The sequence below is a fragment of the Phocoena sinus genome, chromosome 1 (genome assembly GCF_008692025.1).
Source record: "Phocoena sinus isolate mPhoSin1 chromosome 1, mPhoSin1.pri, whole genome shotgun sequence".
Lineage (NCBI taxonomy): Eukaryota > Metazoa > Chordata > Mammalia > Artiodactyla > Phocoenidae > Phocoena > Phocoena sinus.
The window spans coordinates 143,200,237-143,221,725 of NC_045763.1; the positions used below are offsets into that span (position 1 = coordinate 143,200,237).

At 43.2% G+C, this 21,489-nt stretch overlaps 1 protein-coding gene across 3 annotated transcripts in view; it reads right to left on the reverse strand.

Annotated features, from left to right (window-relative positions):
• The window catches only part of KCNK2 (potassium two pore domain channel subfamily K member 2), a 228,312-nt gene that overhangs the window by 143,676 nt on the left and 63,147 nt on the right, over positions 1-21,489 (reverse strand). The window contains exons 1-3 of one of the 3 annotated variants that reach the window (XM_032644181.1): positions 14,782-15,365; positions 11,973-11,975; positions 11,411-11,721 (exon numbers count right to left, since the gene is read on the reverse strand). In XM_032644181.1, the coding sequence (XP_032500072.1) occupies positions 11,411-11,721; position 11,973 (312 nt within the window). In that variant the 5' untranslated portion in view covers positions 11,974-11,975; positions 14,782-15,365. Of the gene's footprint in view, positions 1-11,410; positions 11,722-11,972; positions 11,976-14,615; positions 14,665-14,781; positions 15,366-21,489 lie in introns of those variants that run through there. The other 2 variants (XM_032644163.1, XM_032644171.1) reach the window with 2 other exon arrangements.

A 21,489-nucleotide genomic window follows, 5' to 3' on the forward strand; every position in this document is an offset into this window, starting at 1 on the left:
ACTACTGCGTAGAGAAAGTATGCTTCGCCAATCCAAAAGCTATTATAAGGGAGTACGTAAGGACATAGAGAAAAATTAATTAGCAAAATGTAAGCAGTCATAAAAAGAAAACTATGTACTAAAGACTGAGAAAAAATGTTCTTTGTAAAAATGGGAAAAATTTTAAAAATGGGTATGTTTGGTTACAGGTCTAAAAGAAAAGGTTTTAATAGTTTAAAAAATGTAGGTATAATAAACATATATTTGAAGGGATAAATGTAAATCTAAGTATCTGTTCTGCAGTTTTAACTTTACACTAAAAAGGGAAATATCAAAGTGTGGAAATACTACCATGATCTGTGAAATGCCTGATGTTCAATTAAATTTTTAAAATCTCACATGCCTGGATAAAGAGGCACACAAATGAGAACTGAGGCTCATCTTTGTCAAGTGAAAACTAATGGATTTGGGAGAAAATAACCCAGGCTACCCTCTTCAAAGAGTGTTTTCAGTAGCCTAGAAGAAGCCTCAAGTCACTGCAATTCTTTGCCTGAGGACATCATTCAACAACAACAAATACAAAACCCTAGGCACCATCAGAGTGGTAACAGAAATAAAACGGGGGGGAAAAAAGGACAAGGAAAGAATTAAAACAGAAAGCCACTCTTGTGCTACATTATGATTCCTCCTCTTCTGGAATACTGCCCACAGCTCTAATTGACACTTCTCAAAATGTTAACTGAGCAGAAAGCAGTTCAAAAAAGGATAAGTAAAATAATCAAGAAGACGCTGTAAGTGCTAAGGAAGAGATGAAAATACAAGACTACCAGAAAGGCAAAGACCCAAGACACACAATATCACGGATTACAAAAGCATACAGAGGTGAGGAAGAATGAATTCTACATGCGGTAGGGGATGAAGATAAAAAAGACAGTGTCCCTCTCCGTAGACGGGAATTACATGACTTTGTTTGCTAAATTCGCTAAGCAAATGGCTTAAAACTTAAAGGATGTAATTTTATAAAAGAGCAAAGAAAAACTTTATTGAGTAGAATGTAAGACGCTTATCTCAAGAGAAGGTACAAGGTGAAATGTGGTTATATTCAAACAGTTTAGATAAATTAAGCTTATGAATATTAGATCCATGACAGATTTTTCATAACGTCATGAGGCACTGGGTAAAGTTGTCCTTTTTAAGAGAACTGAGGCACTGTTTTTATATGTTCCTTAGATAGTTAAGAGTAAGAAATACTAAGCTAGATGAACTACTATTCTTGATTCAGCCAAGATATTCAAATGTTCATAAAAATGAAAGGTAGGGAAATAGCTGAAAAAGTTAGAAAACACCATCTCATTCCCTTACTGAAAAGGATATTACCTAACCTATGTGAATACTTAATAAATAACAAAATAGGAGGATCCCAATAGCACGACTGAAAGGAACCAACATTTATTTCCTGAAATGAAAACATTTCAGGATGTAGCAGTTCTACTACTACAAGATCTACAAGTAGATGAGTACTTCTCCTCTTTTGCAATGCCACAGGTTCTATTCTTCTATACTCTTCAATACTCCATACTTGAACTCTTCAGTCAATACTTCGGTTTCCTCTATTCATCACTTATTAAGAGAATGAACCTTTTCGACCAAAGGACCATAAGGGAATCTAAATCCCCCACCACAAGGGATGTGGGGAGTGCTAGTACTCTGTGTCAGGTCCTCTATGTCAAAACCCTTCAGACAATAGCTAACATGAAGACCTGGAATATTCCTGAATCATACCCTACACAATGGTGAGCAAAAGATGGAGATAGCAAAATGGCATGCATATGTGATCCCATGTGTACACACATGGGACATACGCATATATGTGTGTATACACCAACACACACACACACCCTTCAGTCTATTCCATTTGTGTATAATGCCTAAAGAGAGGTCTTGGTCAACTCTGGAAGGAAGGATTTCAGATGTTACTTTCTTCTTGATACCTTCTGGTATCACCTGGATTTTGTACAAGATACGATTAATACTTTGTGAATGTTAGAAACCAAGAAAGGAGTAAAAGTGCTATAATCCTATAGATAGAATGTTAACTTCGTGTGTTCTTATAACTATTTCCCTCTGCTCTTCCTCTTTCCACTCCTGTCCACCTCTTCCATTCGGGTAAGAATCCTCCAGCTTTAAATCACCTTCCCTGACCTCACCTGCTCAGGCTTTCCTCACCTGCTCAGGCTTCAGCATGACTAATGCCCAACCACACACGTTTCTGCATAATATTTTAGTTGCTCACTGTGGCCTTACAGTTGTACTCTCATTCTCCACAAGTATATATCCTGCCTTCACACTTACAGACCTGCGGCTGATCTTTGCTTCTACGGCATGGATGTGTCAGCACGCTGGTACAGCATGGATGTGCCAGATGCACCAGCAACTTAAAATAAAGAAAGTGTACCCTAGGTGCACAAGTCAGAAATCTGATTTAGTTTGTGGGGTTAGATAAAAGGGGATCCCGGGGAGAAAATACAACAAAATAATGTCACTCCTAAAAAGGCCTTTTGGAACAATGGAAACGAGCTATAGAGGCACCTGGATGACAGCTCTGCAAACTCTAATGCTCGTTGTGCCACTTTCAGCATCTCAAGCCAAAAAAGGCTGAGTGACCTGGGGTTAAACATTCTGTGCCTCAGTTCCCTTATCTACAAAAGGGGGATGATGAAGAATAAACTCTCTGTTTCCTGACCAAACAAAATACAATACACATATAAGTACTTTTTAAAGAGATATAGCCTTGAACTAAATATTTATTGGGTATTTACTATCACTAGATATTGTGGTACACACATTCCTGCATAAGTATCTAAGCAAAAGGCCCTGAAGATGCAGTCACAAGGAAGAATCTAATCAAGGTACCATTTTGTCTCTTTCTGAACTGCAAGGCACCTAATCTGTCTGTGCCTCAGTTTCCTCACTTTGCAAATGTGAATTAATATATACATGTCAGGGGATGTGTGAATTAAATAATATACCTTAACATGCAAAACGGTATTCAAATATATGATAAAATGAAAATATGGAATGTACAACTCTAAGAATTTTAAAGCCACCATCATAATTGCTATGGACAGATCTATAATAGTCAAACTTCACTCTAATACTATCTGACTGAGCTTTACATTTAAGTCATGTTTTAAGTTTAGACCAAAGAAACTGTCAGCCAAAAAATATTTTTAAATGTATTACAATGTATACGCAGAATAATTTTGCTCACTCTGCAATAACCATTCCAGCTATCAAATAGTGTCCTAGCCATTATTTTAAAATAATATTCCTTTTCAATCATATCAGTTTGGGTGATATTTTATTGATATATAATATTCATATAGCACTTTACTATTTTTTTTACCAATATTAACTAGTTAAGTTTCATATATCCTTTGGAGATAAAATCATTTTCTGACAACTACTTTTATGTTTTATAATAAAAACCTAAGTATAATTAGAAAACAGTGAATGAAACTATCTCAATTGTTACTGGATGTACTTACACATGGAAAACGTGTTTCCCTTTTCATTCTTTCACTCTGAAAGTCAAGACAGCATGAAAATAGGGGCTGGGATGGGAGGCAAACATAAGTTATCCTACTAAGAAAGTAGCAAATGGGAGAGTCCCAGGAAAACTGGAAACTGACAAGGTTTTCTTTAAGACTTCTGTATCACCCTTGATACCTAACTCCCTCTTCTAACTATGAAAACAGCACTCTTGAGAAATCCTCACCCTTGAAGCCCAGTCCTTTAAGTGACTCCTAGATAATCTGCTAAAACAATCCAAGCTACTAGAAGTTTACACATTACACCATCTAAAAATGCTTTTTCCAGAGATTAACCCAAAGGACGTAAAGTATTTTATGGGATGTTTAAATATTTTTCAGGCAATTTTTTTGTTAGAATCGGGTTCCTAAAGTCTAAATTCATCCAAAATATTGAACAGGAAAAGTAAAATCACTGATAAGAAAAGACAGCCCTTTTAGATGCTTTCTGGACATGATTTTGTGTCCATAAATAAAATGATCAAAGATGAACATATGCTTTCCAAAAGTGAAGCCAAATATTTAATATACCTCGATGCTTGTATGAACTAGAATAACAGCCACCAAACCACTGTATACAGAATCAGACAGTATCACTCACCACCATATACAATCAGTTCTAAGCACGCTTTTCAAATGCTAAACCATCCCATTTGCCATTAAGAGAGCCATAATCCAAAACATAATTGGGCTCCCCTATTCAAACACTTTCAGTGGCTCCCATGCCTAGAGACATACTTTTTAAATGTTTCTTTTAAAGGGTTCCTACAGGCAAAGAAAAAAGAAACCTTAAGAGGTCTGGGGGCATAGAGTGATACAGCTTGCTAAAACAAGAGGAACATCCTTGAAATCTTAGGTTGTAAATCAGTCATTCACGCAGACTCTGGATCTGTTCCTCAGCAACCTCTACATGTTGAAGTGCTCCTGGGGTCATACTAGAATCTCTGCTCATCTCAACCTGCACTCATTCTCCAGGTGATTTCATCCATCGTCTTGACTTTAAATGCTTTCTGTATAATGATGACTTCCAAAAGTATATCTTGGGCTTCCCTGGTGGCGCAGTGGTTGGGAGTCTGCCTGCCAATGCAGGGGACGCGGGTTCGAGCCCTGGTCTGGGAAGATCCCACATGCCTCGGAGCGGCTAGGCCTGTGAGCCATGGCCGATGAGCCTGCGCATCTGGAGCCTGTGCTCCGCAACAAGAGAGGCTGCGACAGTAAGAGGCCAGCGCATCGCGATGAAGAGTGGACCCCGCTCGCCGCAACTAGGGAAAGCCCCTCGCACAGAAGCGAAGACACAACACAGCCAAAAATAAATAAATAAATAAATAATGTTTTAAATTTTCAAAAAAAAAAAAGTATATCTTTAGCCTGACCCCTCCCCCAAAGACCAAACTCACATTTCCAGCATCCTACTCAACTTCTACCCTTGGATGTCCTCACAGGCATCGCAAATTTAACTTGACTGTGCTGGCCTGGAATTGGCCTGAGCCGTTGGGCTAAAGTACCCACACAACACTGTCCCTTAGTAAAGGCATGAGACACTCTGATCAAGAGTATTGTTTTATAACCATGACCTGAGGGGCTTCAGGGAGGTTAGCACCAGCTTGTCAGCATTATTTATGGATAACATTGTGATGGATGATTTGCACCTGGTCTCAGAGAGACTCCTGGAAAGCTCTGCCACTAAGGCTGGTTATATGGCAAGAAAATGCCTATGTGACCAGCGGGGGATCAGAAACTCCAGCCAAGACGCCATTTTGTTCTCCCTGGCCCGCAATGTTCTGTGCACACACTGGTGGTTCTTGATCCAAGAGAGGAGTATAGCCTGGCATGGCCTTACAGAGGGAGGACAAGTCCAGCTGGCTCGTGGCCCCGCCAGACCCCATGCTGAGATATGACCCTTGCCTGTGGTGCAGATCCTTATTTGGGTGCTGTTGTTGTACTGCACCATGTTCCTACGTTATACTATAGATCTGTAAGCGCTGCTATGTGGGGTCCTGTGAATCTTCTTCAATAATCGAAGCCCGTCTAATGGACACGATTAGTGCCCCAAACTAAGCTCCTGACATCACCCCCAATCCAGGTCCCCCTGCACTCCTCATCTCAGAAAAATGGAAACTGTATTCCTTTGGTTTCTTAGGACAAAAATGTTGGGGTTATCTTTGACTCCTCACCTTTGCCCTGCCCATCCTGTCCGTCAGTAAGTCTCATTGGCTCTCCTTCCAGGATACATCGAGAATCTGACCATATCTCACAACTTTCTCTACAACAACCTTACTTCAAGCTCCCCTTATCCATCACCAGGATTATTACAACAGCCTCATAACTGCTCCCTCTGTTTCTGCCCACGGCCTCCTGCAGTCTATTCTGAACTCAGCAGCCAGAGTGATCCTGGTGAAACATAAGCCAGCATAGAACACTCATCTGTACTAAAAAGCCAAACTCCTGATTCTCACTTACAAGGCCCTATAGGACTTGGCCCACATTACCTGCCTGACATCATCTTCTACCACGCCCTCCCAGCATCCTTGCTGTTCCTCTGCAGGCCAGGAATGCTCTCATCTTTGGGACACGCTGGGTCCTCTGCTGAGTGTTATTCCCCAGACTGCCCCTTGGCTAATTCCCTCACGCCCTTCATTTAAAAGTCACCTTATCAGTGACCTTATCTAAAATTAATCACCAAGACCATCCAACGTTTCCCACCCCTCTTCACTACTTTATATTTTTCTCCTGAGACTTATCACTAACATACTATCTTCCCCCAGTAAAATGCAAGCTCGCCAAGGGCAAGAATTTTCATGTTTTATTCTCTACTGTATTTCAGTGCCTGCGACAACGCACAGGGAATTCAACAAGAATTCAATAAATATATATGAATGAATACATGCTTATAGAATTAGTATAAAACAATGTTTTTCTTTTTTTTTTTTTAAAGTCTAGTTCATTGGCATTCTAGGAAGGCATGTAGCTCCAAGTATCCCCTGGTATACAACCAATGCCCTCAACGGCGCATCTACTTCAGCTGCAGGGGAATAGGCCTAGGGTAAAGCCCACCTCCTTCCCGTGGAATAAGAGACCTTGCTCTACTCTGTCAGACTCGCTCATGCCGCTGCCCCTCACGCCCAGACAATTCAGTTACGCCATGCCCTCTGCCTAGAACATCTACTGATTCCAATTTTTCCTCCAGAGAGCACTGATTCCACACTTAAAATCCAGTTTCCCTTTCACCTCCTCTTCTGTGTCTTCCCAACTCTCACTGGGTGGTTAATTTCTTCCTCAGTAGCCCAGCTCCAATCTGCAAGTAGTTCTATTATAACTAAGTTTATAGCAGTCTCCTCCATTGACTCTAAAGGAGAGAGTACCTTAAGAGAAGCCATGTTTTCCCCCATCAATTTACTTGGCTCAATACCCAGCACAAAGGTCAACACACTGGAAGTGCTCAATAAATGTCACTGAATGAAGCAGTAAGAACAAAATTGAGAAGAGGGAACAGTGCAGAGAATATAATCCCCTCAACTGGAAGACTCCAAAGATCTAGACCTGAGGCCACCACATGACCTTGTGAAATGTGTCAGTTTCTTCACCCAAAAAGTGGATAGAATACCTTCCCCACCTACCTCACAGGGGCGTAGAGCTCAAATGATAAAAGTCAAATCTCCCATAAGATGTTTTTATTATCAATGTATAGATCATAGATTTTTGCCCCATTTTTTAATCTCAGAATTGACTCAGCAAACACAGAAATAACTAGATTAAAACCAGGTATATCTAATATAACCATGCCTCTACTTGTTTATGACATTCAAACAGGATAAAAGCAGGAAGTGTTGTCCAGAAAGAATATTAAAATCCAGGTTATATACTCTCCATATATATGGAGAGCGAGATATGTTATATAATGTAAATCACGATGTACAGAGGACTATCATTTGATATTTATTACACTCTAATATACGGAATATTAGGGAACTTGACAGCAAACTTTAATGTTTATTAAATTTTTTTAGAGGCAGTAAATATAGGAGCTAAAATCATAAGCTCTGGAGTCTGTCCATTTAGCTTTGAATAACAGTGCACTCTACCTTTTAGAAAATTAGCTCTTGGAAAATTAGCTCCCTCTGACTCAGTTTCCACCTAAGTTAAATATAGATAATAAGGCACATACCTCATAGGGTTGTTTAAGAGAATTAAAGGAGCTAATACATGGAAAGGGTTAAAATAGTGCCTCGCACATAGTAAGTGCTCATTAAAATTTGGCTATTGCTAATGGTATTCATGACTCTTGAAACAAAAATGTTTCCATATATTTTTCTGTACTGGCATCACACCAACAAATGTAATGGAAGTTGAAAAGTCAAAGTTTTCAAAATATTTCATCCCAGAAAAGTTCTCTTTGTCTTGATATCTCTGCCACCACCTCAATCTTGCCTTAGAGGGTCTTTGTCAAAAACAGCACTTAGGGACTTCCCTGGCAGTCCAGTGGTTAAGGCTCCATGCTCCCAAAGCAGGGGGCCCGGGTTCAATCCCTGGTCAGGGAACTAGATCCCGTGTGCCGCAACTAAGAGCCCACATGCCGCAACAAAGATCCCGCGTGCCGCAACTAAGACCGGTGCAACCAAATAAATAAATAAATATTTTTAAAAAACAAACAGCACTTAGATGGAACACACACGATGGGACTCGATAGCAGAAAAGGAAGTTGCTCTCATGTGCCTTAACGCTCCATTTCCCAATCTCCCCCCCACCCCCCGCCCCGCACCCCGCCCACCCTGCCCCCAAGCCTAGGCTACACTGTGATACAACCACAGCATGGAATGAGGTTACCATCACCCACCCAGAGGGGTAATTAATAACTGGAGGCCAGATTAGGTTAACTGTACCTGACGTTGGCCTTACTGCCTGACTACCCACTTCCTCCTCTTTGCCCACTATTCACAAAAGGAATCCAGAATTCCTTCTCCACCAACACGAGGGCTGAACTTCTGACTTCTCCAACTGTTTTCCCCTCAGCACTGAAAGCCCTGGAAGAGTGGAGACTCCTAGGAATAAAGCCAGACCAAGATTCTGAAGACCTGAACTCTCATCCTAAAGATACTATCTGGGGTAAATCATTCGGTTTCTTAGCCTCCTAATCCTTAATGCTGCGATATTTCTGCCTAATATACCCGCTCATGAGGTTTTAAGGGAAGATTAAAAGGGAAAATAAACACGGGAAAAACACTTGGAAATTTATGAGAACTATACAAATGAAATGTAATTCTAATATATGATTCCTGGCTCATTTGCTTTCCTCCCTATTTAGACACTGACTTTGATCCTTGGAGCCATGCCATTATAAAGATTTCTTTTACAAGAAGAAATTATGTTCAAAGAGAAAAAAATAATTTATTAAAACCATAGGGTTATAAAGGTGAGTGATATGACAATAAATAACAGGCAAACCCTCTGCGTTTAAAAACACCCAATAAGCACCAAAATCCTTAAGATTTTTTAAGAAGATGCTCAATCGGCAATGAATATTAATAAAGCTAAAATGGATTGCCTGTGTAGAGCAAAAAGAAAAATAATTAGGTCATATATTGAGCTCCGTTTGTTTATTCCAAAAACAACGTAGCATTTTTTTCCTGCCCAAGACAAACAACCTCACTTGAGAAGGTAAGTATGCAATTACCTGAATCAGACGCTTCCACCCAATTAAGAGATAAGCAGAGAAGGAAAAATAACAACAACAGCAAATAAACCTAACACGTCTTGAGTGCCTAAATGCCTTCCCCGGATTATCTCTTTACTCCTTACAGCAACCTTACTTGATAGGTATTCTTCCCTCATTCTAGCTAGACCTAAAGCTTAGAGAGGAAAATTACTTGTTCAAGATGACACCTCTAGGAAAGTACTCAAATGGAATTTAAAACGTCCTGTCGAATCCCACAGGTTAGGCTTTTACCACGACTCCACGCTCCCTCCACCAAAATAACATAGAGCTCTTCTTCTAAAACCCAAGGGAAGTGGGGATTCTTTAAAGATTTTTAGTACCTCTAAGGATGATGGGCACAAATCAAGAGTGAAGTGGAAGTGATCTTATGCAGGAACAGACAATGGGGTGGCTGGACTGATGATATTATTTGGCAGGTTCACTGTCAGTACTGAAAATGGCACCATCGGGCTTCCCTGGTGGCGCAGTGGTTGAGAGTCCGCCTGCCAATGCAGGAGACACGGGTTCGAGCCCTGGTCTGGGAGGATCCCACATGCCGCGGAGCAACTAGGCCCGTGAGCCACAACTACTGAGCCTGCGCGTCTGGAGCCTGCGTGTCTGGAGCCTGTGCTCTGCAACAAGAGAGGCCGCGGTAGTTAGAGACCTGCGCACCGCGATGAAGAGTGGCCTCTGCTTGCCACAACTAGAGAAAGCCCTCGCACAGAAACGAAGACCCAACACAGCCAAAAATAAATAAATAAAAATTAAAAAAAAAAAAAAAAATGGCACCATCATCTACAAATAGTAGGGAATTCAGTATCTAATTATCTGAAGAACCTTTCCAAAATTTAAGTCAAATAGGTGAGATGCAGAAGTGTCTGAATGTGGTAGGAGCTAAATGAGGATCAGAGAATACTAGCTTTGATAGCTTTCAATAAGACTTGAACTAGAACTTGCTTGTGTATTCTATAAATAGAGAAGGCTATGGAGGACAGAGGTAGCATTTGGGGATCCATGGCAAGAGGGAATAAAAGAGGAAAGGTCGTAGAACAAGAAGCTGGATAAAAATCAATAATAATTTCTTCCCGCAATCGACTATTCCAACTCACTCAAATGATGTAAAACCAAACATAAGATGAGGAAGAAACTGCTCAGTTGATGGCTCACAGATTGTTTTCAATCCCATTTGACATAAATCTGGTAAGAAAAATAGGCTCTATAGGAAAATGAATATATGTACAATTCAAATGTTTCCACCAGTCAGATCTCTCCTTGAAAGAAAATTCTAGGGCTTTCTTCTTGACGAAGATTCTTGGTTGGACCAATGATTTGTTTTAAACAAAAGAAATCTACAACAAAAATATAGCCATCTCCAAGGAGCCTAACTGAAATTTTTAAATCATTCTGGGATTAAATTTTTTTTAATGTTTTTCCATAAGGGTACGGTTCTGCTATTAGAGAGAACAGTATTATTAAATTAAAACTAAATTAGTTTTTATTCAAAAACTCCATTTTTCTGTGTTACTAGTAAATTGCTTTTAGCTGGGGTTTAGAGAAGCAATGATTAATCACTTCTCCCCAGACACCTAAAAAAGGCAGTTATCAGAGTTATGCTTTGGCTAGATTAAAGAAGTGAGCTATGACTTGCTAGCCATGAGATGTATCCACTACAAACTCATCTTTTCTATCTTATAATAGCCATTGCCATGATTACCGCACTTTTCCGCCTTGTATTTTCCCCTCATTTGCCACAGCAGTTTCTCAGTCGGCAGTGGTCCTCTAACCCTGAGGGCCTCCAGCAAGGTAACCCTGTGTTCACAGAACTGTCCACTGGCAGTTCTAAGACAAGGCAAAGGAAAAGAAAGAAGGGTGACAACAGGACAGAAACAGAGAAACACAAGAGCAGAAGAGGATGAGAAGCAGCAGGGAGTGGGAGAAGTAAAGAAGAAAAGATGGCAGAAATAAGAAAAGAGGGAGGGAGTGCAATAAAGAGAAAACGAAACTGTGGCCAAGAGGTCTACACTAAGGAGAAAAGTGGGAGAGGACCCCACAGGCACATAGGAGGACCTAGTACTAAGTTATTGCCTCTTATTCTTACTTGTCTTTGCCCACAGAGGAAACGGAATAACAACTCCTGGGTGCCAGTTACCTGGATGAGTTCGTCCAGCTCAGTCGAATTGACACACGAGTGCTGGGAAATGAACGTCTGCTTCTGGATCACAATGGTGGTCCTCTGGGAAATCTCGTGAGGCTGCTCCAACGCTTTGAACACTGTGGCTCCGATGATCAGATAGAGGACGACCACCAGGAAAATCGTGGAGACCGTCTTCCATTTCATAACATTAATGGTCGTGTCAGTCTCCACCCGGGAAGCAAGCACGGTGGGTTTCGTGGAGAACGAGAGCCTCGGTTTAGAGTTCTGAGCGGCAGATTTAGGATCCAGCAAGTCAGGGGCCGCCACTGCCAACAACAGAGAATGGAGGTTAGGTTGAAGGAGGTTAGAGGGGGATGGCTCGGCTTCTTTCAAGGGTCAGCAAAGGTGGACTGAACTTGCTCTCCTGGTAGAAGCTCCAGAGCCTAAACCAGAAGTATATAAGGGTTCAAGGAAAAGGGGCTGGGTCTTAGCTCTCTGCTGCTATTGGGGTTTCCGATGGGAGGAAAAAAACAGGAAGCTGACTAAGAACCTTTAAAAAAAAAAAATGCCTGAGGACTTCCTAATTAATTTCAAAATTTATAACTGTCCAACGTGCTAGTCAACACATTTACAGAACTCCTAAGAGTTGATGGTACTAAGCTAGATATTTGAGTGCTCATAAAGAAGGCTAATGGATTATTCCTGTTCTCAAGAACTTAACACTCTATACCACAAGCCATCAGTGTAAATATCATAATTTATTTAAAAATTCATTATAATAAAGGAATTGTATTGTAAGTGAATTTGCGATCCAAACATTGTTGCTCAAAGTAGAACGTTAGTAATTATCTGGTAAAACATGATGGCAAATAAACCACTCAGTAGCTCAATCATTCCTTTTTGCTGTCCTCCAAAGTGGGCTCAGGATTAATCATTGTCTGTATTTTGTTATTCAATCTCGGACATCTTTAAAAAAAGCAAAAGTATTGCTACCCATTCGGGCACACAATCATAGGTGCAGTCAAGAGATGACAAGTTCCTTCCATTTCAACAGTGAACATTATCAAGAAAAAAAAATTAAAAACATTGTCTCACACCTTAGACCCTACATGCTCTGTACAGAGCTAATTGCTCCATTAGAGTGGATTTATGTATTCTCTTAAAAATTCCCATATATTCTGAGGTGACTCTAAATCCATTTATTATTCATCTCAGCTGTTCAAAAATATCATTAATGGATTTCCTTTAGAAAATTCAAGAGATACTAGACTTCCACTTGCTAAGGGGAAAATAAGCCATCTACTACAGAATTGGAAAGGCAACACTGAACCAAAAGGGGTAATAGAATGGCTGAAAGATGGGAGATTTAAAAAAACTCAACCATAATAATTTAACATACATAATTGTTAGAGATATAAGTAAAATTACTTTAGTGTATATAATACAGGTTTAATAAAATGATAACCTAATCTAAAAGACACTTTTACGTAAGTATATAAGAAATAATCTATGAAATTGCACCCAAATACCCTACAGGAACCTGAAATTACTCTAAAATAAGAAGTGTCGATTTTCACATGGCTACATACCTTGCCCTCTTGACTACCACTGTGAGTTAAATGTAGGACTACCACAGCTGGAGTTCATAAAATAAATCATCTGTTGCCCATCGGAAAGAAGCTTTGCAAGCAAAGCTATGTGAAGCACCAGACCTAAGTAAGCAGTATTGTATAATGATGACAGATAACAGAGGGCTCCTCAATCAGCAAAACTCTGAATGGTTCTGACTTTGAGGAGAAGTCGGAGCTCTGATGGCTTAACTGTACCCCTGTCTCCAAGCGGAGATTCCACATACCTACAGCTCATTTCAGCAATTTCCAATGGTTCAACCTGCTATAACAAGTATGTACACATTTTCCTCCTGATACAGTCAGCTGCTCCAAATAAAGCCACAAACTAGCAGACGCCTTTCACACGTGATATTCATAAAGGCAACTTCACCCAAAATTAGCACTGGATACATGTTTAATGTTTTAATTTTCTGAAACATTTTAACAGAAATGTTGATAACAGCTAAAATCACTGTCATCTGCTGTCTAGCCACTCCACCCCACCTGCAAGCTGCTTAGTGAGTCTCAGTGAAAAATAAAGGTCATAATCTAAAATTAAGCCATCTTTGGAATAAAAATAACAGAAAATCACAGAGAAGCTCCATATTATCTCTCTGAAGGAAGCTTTCCAAGCGTTCTCTGTGCTCTCATAGTTCTGATCTTTCACAACACTGGTTTCTGGTCTGCGGAACTGGAAAACACCAAGACTGTTTACCTTGATGCTCCCAAATCCTACTCCTAGACTGCATTGCTAAACTAAGGTATTATCGATATAACATGCTTTGGGGGAAAGGGGACAGGTTTTTTTTTTTTTAAGATTGTGGCTGTATGTTATTAAGCTAATACATTTCCTGATGGATTTTAATTCTTTTAAGCTATTGCCTTATTTTTTAATTAGCAGAAATATATATAATACATATTTGGCGGACAGAATGGGCAGAAACTAGTGAAATACCAAAATAAAAAACAACAGCCTTTCCCCTCGGTCTAATATGGGGAACCCTCTGGGTTTCCATCTCCCCGTCGTTTGATGTATGATCATGAAGAGAAGCTCCTTAGAACAAGGAATCAAAGATTCACCCCTTCCACACACTCTCCCGGCACCATCACTACCTCCCTTCTCTGCCCCCAGCACCTCACAGAGTCCTCTTAATCCTGGTCTCCCATCCTCACCCAGGTATGTCTTCTTCGCTCCCGGCCACAACTGACGACTCAATACCAGGAGAAATGAGCTTTTTTCAGCACCACTGCCTATACCACCACGCAACGGGCAACAAGTGTGACCAGGGTCACCATGCGTCCTGCCCGTCGGCTACTCCCAAGACCTGACCCTCCTCCTCCTTCGGAAACTCCCCCAAGTGTCCCAAACCCATACCCAAGGCAGATGCAAAACCCCCAGGCACCAGCGGGAGAGTGGGGAGAAGCAGCCAGGAGAGGGTCCGGGGATAGATTTGCCTCCAACCCCAGATTATGACCCAACACCTTGGACGGGAAACGAAGGTGGAAAACGTCCGCTTGCTGCCGGCGGGGCCTTTGCAGCCCGCCCCGGACTGGTTGGGGCTGAAAGCCCGCGGCGGGAGGTGGGGAAGAGGGTACCTGGGGGGTCTCACCTTCTCCTGCTCTATGGCTGGGTCTCTCCCGCGAGGCGCTGGGAAGCATGAAGCATGCAGCATTCACAATGTTTTGGGGTTTTTTGGTTTTGGTTTTGTTTTTTGGGTTTTTTTTTTTGTGAAAAAGACGGACTTGAAGCTTTTACAAACACGCCATTGTACTCACTTATTCAGAGACGGGCTGCGCGCTCCGAGCTGCATGGGCAGGCATTTTCCCCGGCTTTGTTTTACAAGGTGGGGAGAGCGGGGCTGGACGCGGGAGGGAGGGTGGGGGGAGCGTGAGAAGAAACGGAATCGCGGGAAGGAGGGGACACCGGCGGGCCGGGCAAAGGGCGAGGGCGAGGCCAAGTTGGGCTGGGGCGCCGCCGCCCCTGCGCGCGCCTGCGGCCGGGCCCGGGTCACCAGGAGAGCGCCGGCCACCCGGGTCCCGCGCCGGCCAGCAGCCGCCGCCGCCGCCGCGCTCTCCGCCCCGGGCTCCGCGCTGGCCGGGCCCCTGCGCTGCGCGGCGCGGGGGTGGTGGGTGCAGCCCGAGCCGCAGTGCGCCCCGGCGTCTTTGTGCGCGAGCCTCGCTCAGCCCCTCTTCGCATGTCTTTGTGCGTCTCCCAGGCAAAGCCCTCCGTGCCCCGGGGGTGGAGGTGGGGTGGAGGTGGCACGGTCTCAGCGCGCCCGGCGCCCTCCAGCCCGCAGCTCGGCCGCCCCCCGCCGCTCTCCCTTCCAGGCTTGCTCCTCTCGCCCCTCGCTAGTTCCTTTCCCTCCTTTCGGAACTCCCTCCCCTTCGCACCCCTCCCACACCCCACCCCGTCTCACCGCCTGGGCTCTCCTCGCCGCACCTCCTGCGAGCCCAACCCTCGCCTGCGTCTCCCTCGCCTCTTCCAAACTACCCCTCAAGCCGCCTCCCCGCCTGGGGGCATAGCCATTGGATTCACCTGCAGTCTCTCCTTCTTTCGGCCCCTTCCAGTAACCCTGCCCCCTCCCTAGATCCTCACTCACTTTATCGCGTATAATTGGCTCCAGCCCATCTCCTTCCAAGTCGGGTCGCGGGGGTGTGGGACCGACCTTTGGGGAGCGGGTTCCTGGACCCCAGCACGTGGGCATCCTGCCCTCCCTCCGACCGCCCCCCCCCCCCCGCCCCAGGGTTGTACAGAGACGTACACCTGAAACCCTTGCAGTGGAGGCGGTAATGAGGATGCTGATTTCTTCCAGTCTGCGCTTGGATAAGGGTTATCAAGTCACCACCAACCACCACCCCATCTCCAAGGGTGCTCGACCTAGGCAGCTAGCTCTGATGGGCAGAGTGTTGCACGAATGGGGAAAGCACCGGGAGCCAGGGTGAAGACATTTAGGGAGGCAAAGGGAACGGAAGAAAAATCTATTCGGTCCCAGGGCGAGACCCCTTTTGCTGGGAACAGAGGTTGCGAATGTGGTCGGTAAAGCAGCGGGGTGCGAGACCTCAGACCTCAGTCTGAACTCGGCGCTCCCCGCACACCTCCGCATCAGGATCCCAGCTTGGCAGGTACCAGACTCCGCCCAGACTAGCAGACGGCCGCGTGGGGACAGCTGAACTCCTGGCGACCCCGGTGCGGGAACCGAACCCGCAGAGTAAGGGGAGAAAGCGCACAGAGAACGGGCTGCAGCTGTAATGAGCGAGTCTTCTCACCGCACACATGATATAGTGGAACTTCAGCTGGTTTGTAAACTCTTTTCTTCCTTCCCACTTTCGCAGCGGAATCCCCTGCTGACCTCCACCCTCCCACCTCCACCGCTGTGTGAGTTTATCTTCCAGAACTGCTGCTCGGTCAGACTGGAGTATTTCCCCACTTACCAGGAGAATTCCGTAGCGAAAGCTATAGACGTGAAGGAGGTAAGGTAGAACAGAAAGACTGTCGATTGTAAAAAGAACGTTGTAAACCTTTCGCGAGGCTGTGGCCGTCTACGATTTGAAATGCCAAATTACTTTCTAAATTCCAGAATAGGTTCAGCCGGCTGTCTCCTTTCTCCTGTTAAAAATGTCCTCCTTATTAGGAATTCCTTCCTGCTGGAATTGAAACATACTTTTCTCGACTTCTGCTCTCAATAATAGTATAATCGGATGTCCTTTCTCAAATGTGAATGCTGACTTAAAACCCTTCTCGACTCTCTGGGTCACAGGTAATATGCTTCCTGATCTGGCTTCTCTTTTTCATTCCTGGTCCTCCTGGCTACTGTCATCTTCCCTCACACACCTTCCGCAGTCCTCTCCCCAATTTTACATGACTAAGACACTGCATCAGTAGGGTTCTCCAGAGAAACAGAACAGATAAGATGTATTCGTGTGTATATAAATTTTATTTTAAGGAATTGACTCAACACAACCACGGGGGCTGTAGAGTCCATCTGAAATCCCCAGGGTAGTTCTGGAAAATCCGACAAGAGTTAATGCTTCAGTCTTGAATTTCTTTTCTGGGAAACCTCAGTGTTTGTTCATAAGACCTTCAACTGATTATATGTGCCCTACCCACATCATCAAGGGTGATCTTTCCTTAAAGTCCGACTGTAGATGTTAACCACATCTACAAAATACCTCCACAGCAACACCTAGGTCAGTGTCTTATTAGATAATTGGGTGCTATAGCCTAGCCAAGTTGACACATCAAACTAACCATCACAGGTATTATCTTCCAGATCCCCCAGCAGTTAAAGTTTCTCATAAATCCTAGTCAGGTGTTTCACTATTTGCTTCCCAGGACAACTTATGCTTCTATTTTTGCACTTGTCACATTGTGTTGTGCTTCTTTAAACTAGACTGTAAGCTCAGTTAGGGCATAAACCATGTCTTTCTGTTCCCCATAGTATCCACAGTAACCAGTGACTAGCGCTAAATACACGTTTGATAAACATCTGAATGAAAGTGAGATGGCAGACATCATTTATCTGGCCTCCTTCTAGATATTTGGAACTAGGTATCTTACATGTATAGGAAATGAGATAAATCCACCACTTACAGAATCATTTTCTACCCGATCACAGGCTTTTTGTTCTCTGAGTAAAATGATCCCAAACACTTTGAGTATTCTATTTTTTTTTCACTTTTCCCCTTTTGCTCGGTGATTCTCTTTTGTTCCATCTGGGTCTTTTGCAAATTTAGCCACACCTTGCTAAGCACTGGTCCTCTGTCCAACTGGCTAATACTTACTGAAGTGTGGGATTAACTCATAGTTTAAATATGCCTGTGTGGTGCATCCCTTCCTCATGGGATGTAAGAACTCACCACCAATCCCAAATGCTGATTTGCCATTTTCCCTCCTTTTCTCTATCAAGTCATGTGCGGCAGTGGTCCTCCATGTTCCCCTTGCATTATTCTCACATTAGGCACACATATATGTAGAGGGCTGAGAGTAGGAGGCCACGGATTTACTTTACAGAGACATTAAAATAAGACTTGAAAAAGAAACAAAATTCCAAACTGTAGCATTAGCAGGAATCATTCCAACAAGCTAGCCTCAACCTCACAAATTATTCAAAAGAACCAAGAAACTAGTCCCCACACTGACTCTAGCCCTGCTTTCTACTGCAGCCGCTCACAGCCCCTTCAATTTAAAGACCCCTACCCCTTTAAGAGACACCTTGCACTTACTCACTGTGTTTCAAGTAAGAGGGAAAAAAGGGGATAGACTAGTTTGTGTATCGTTGCAACTGGAGAAACAAGGAAATGGGATGGTTTATCCTGTTTAATTTTATGTCTGCATTTCTCATACATATAAATCCCACCAAACTGTCATAGAAAAACTAGATGGACTCTATTTCTTTCATGCTGCCAGACCCAGGCTACTCAGCACCCATTAACTTTATTTTAATGGACAGGAAAACCTGAAATATGTAATAAAAAGATTTAGCGCCCCCAAATTCTATACTCCCCTCCTTCCAGTGCTTTCAGAGTTGCTGTTATGCTCCAACCAGCAGCAAGAAATCTACAGGACTTCACTTTCATGTTCAGTTTCTTTTTTGACTGTGGCCTACTCATAGTTAAAACAAAAAGTAAACAAAAAAAGAGCATGCCACTGTCTTTTCCATAATTCCATTCACACCTAGAATTTTGGAGTTAAGGTGACTTCTGTGGGTATCCTAACTCTGCCATTTGTGAACAATGTTGAGTTTGAGGGAGTCCCCTTGTCTCTCTGACCATCAGTTTCGTCATCTGCAAAACAGGGATACTACACTGAACCCACAAGAGATTGTTGTAAGAATTAAACACATATGTGTTTAACGTTGTAGGTCCTCAAAAGAATTTCATTCTCTCTTGTGCTTGACCTAACCCAACGAACCAGGGGGCTCCCGGCCTAGCAAGACCACCAACAAATTCCAACTCTATAATAAATCTTGGCATTTATTTAATCTTCTGGATAACACAATTGCACAGGTCTAAGATGAGGAAGAATGAATCACTTTTGTCAAATATCTATTGAGTGCCTACCCAGTACCAAACAGGAACTCTGTGGATATAGCAAGGTTGCTGCCTTCATTAAGCTTATGGTCTAGAGAGGGAAGGTGCTAAACAAACCTAAAATTACAATTCTAATCAATGCAGTAAGTAGAAGGTACAGATTACAAGAGTATATAATGTTGGAGGGTCCGGCAGGCCTGTCAAAAGAAGTGACATTACAGTTGAGCCCTGAAGATGAGCGTGGGTGGAGAGGAAGAGGCATAATGTAAGGAAAGAGCTTCCTCGGGCGAAGGAAGAACGTGTGGCAGGAAGAAGTTTGGAGAATTTGGGGAGCTCAGAGAGTAAGGAGTGGTGATAGACAGTGATCAAGCTAGAAAGGCAGGCAGAGACCAGGTCATAAGGCCTTGGATTTTAGTTAATGGGACTTTGATGAATTTTCAGCAGAGCACTAACTTCATCAGATGACATTTAAAAGAAATCACTCTGGTTGCTACATGGAGAACAGACAGAAGGTGAACACAAATGAAAGCACGTGTAGATGCTATTGCTTTAGTCCAGGTGAGAGATTCATGGTGACTTGTATGGGAGTGGAAGAGAGGATATGAGAGGTAGCAGCAGTAGATCATCAGGCCTCTGTGATCCACCGGGTATGGGGAGTGAATGCTGAGGGAGAGGGTGGGCATTTTCCAAGAGGTTCTAGTTCATGTAAACTTAGAGAAGACAACAGCATAGGCAGTACTTCAGTGAAATGCCTGCCTGATGTGGTCCCTCCAGGGACACTTACCTTGCCCCGTTATGGCTGTTATGGTTCTTGTGGGACTCATCCCTGATTGTCGGTGTCATGTGTGTCCTGGGTCTCAGCCAACACAGTCATGATTCCTCAGCCTTTCAGTTGGTTCAGGCACAGGGCTGTGACCCACTCAGCCGACAGAACTTATGCCAGGGTTTCTGAGGAAAGAGACTTTCATGCTACATCACTGATCTTGAACCTGAAAGTCTTGGAGACTATTATGACAATGAGAAAAGAAGCTACCTGAGAATGGAGCCAGTACAGAGCAAATAGAACCAAAATGACCAGTTCTTTGTGACTACATTTTATCAATCACCTGTATCAAACTACACCATAAGCCATACAAATTTTCTTTTTGTATAAGCCAAATTTGTCTTGAGATTTCTGATACTAGAAAGTCCTAATCAAAACATTACAAAGCAAGGAACTAGAGAAAGTGAGAAATGATTTACCTATATGGGGTCTCTAGGTTGACCTCCAATGATTCCTGCCACCTGGTATTCATGCCCTGTGTTATGAAACCCTCCAGCCCCCTTGAATGTGAGCTGCTAATGAACAGAATACATCGCAAGCAATGGGATGTCCCTTCCAAGGTTAGGCTTCCCTCTTGTGTGTACTCTCTCACTCTCTCTTGGATCTCTCACTCTGGTGGCAGCCAGCTGTCATGTCATAAGGCAGCCTTGAGGAGAGGCCCAGGTGAACCTGGAAGTGGATCACCTGAGGTCTTCTAACAGCCATGTAAGTGAGCTTGGAGGCTTCCTTCCCCATTCTAGCCATGAGATCACTAGAGTCCTAGATAACAGCTTGAGTGCGGCCTCTTGAGAGACCCTGAGCCAAAACCACCCAAGTAAGTTCCTTCCAAATTCTTGAGCCTCGGAAACTGTGAAATCACCTGGAGGAAAACATAGGCAGAACACTCTCTGACATAAATCATAGCAGTATTTTTTTTGGATCCATCTCCTAGAGTAATGGAAATAAAAATAAACAAATGGTACCTAATTAAACTTAAAAGCTTTTGAATAACAAAGGAAACCATAAACAAAATGAAAAAACCACCTGCAGAATGGGAGAAAATATTTGCAAAACAATGCAACCAACAAGGGATTAATTTCCAAAATATACAGACAGCTCATACAACTCAATATCAAAAAAACAAACAACCCAATCAAAAAATGGGTGGAAGACCTAAATAGACATCTCTCCAGGGAAGACATACAGATGGCCAACAAACACATGAAAAGATGCTCAACATCGTTAATTAGTAGAGAAATGCAAATCAAAACTACAATGAGGGATCACCTCACTCTGGTCAGAATGGCCATCATCAAAAGTCTACAAATAGGGCTTCCCTGGTGGCGCAGTGCTTGGGGGTCCGCCTGCCGATGCAGGGGACGCGGGTTCGTGCCCCGGTCCGGGAGGATCCCACGTGCCGCGAAGCGGCTGGGCCCGTGAGCCATGGCCGCTGAGCCTGCGCGTCCGGAGCCTGTGCTCTGCAGCGGGAGAGGCCGCAGCAGTGAGAGGCCCGCGTATCGCAAAAAAAAAAAAAAAAAAAAAAGTCTACAAATAATAAATGCTGGAGAGGGTGTGCAGAAAAGGGAACCCTCCTGCGCTGTTCCCGGGAATATAAACTGGTGCAGCCACTGTGGAGAACAGTATGAAGGGTC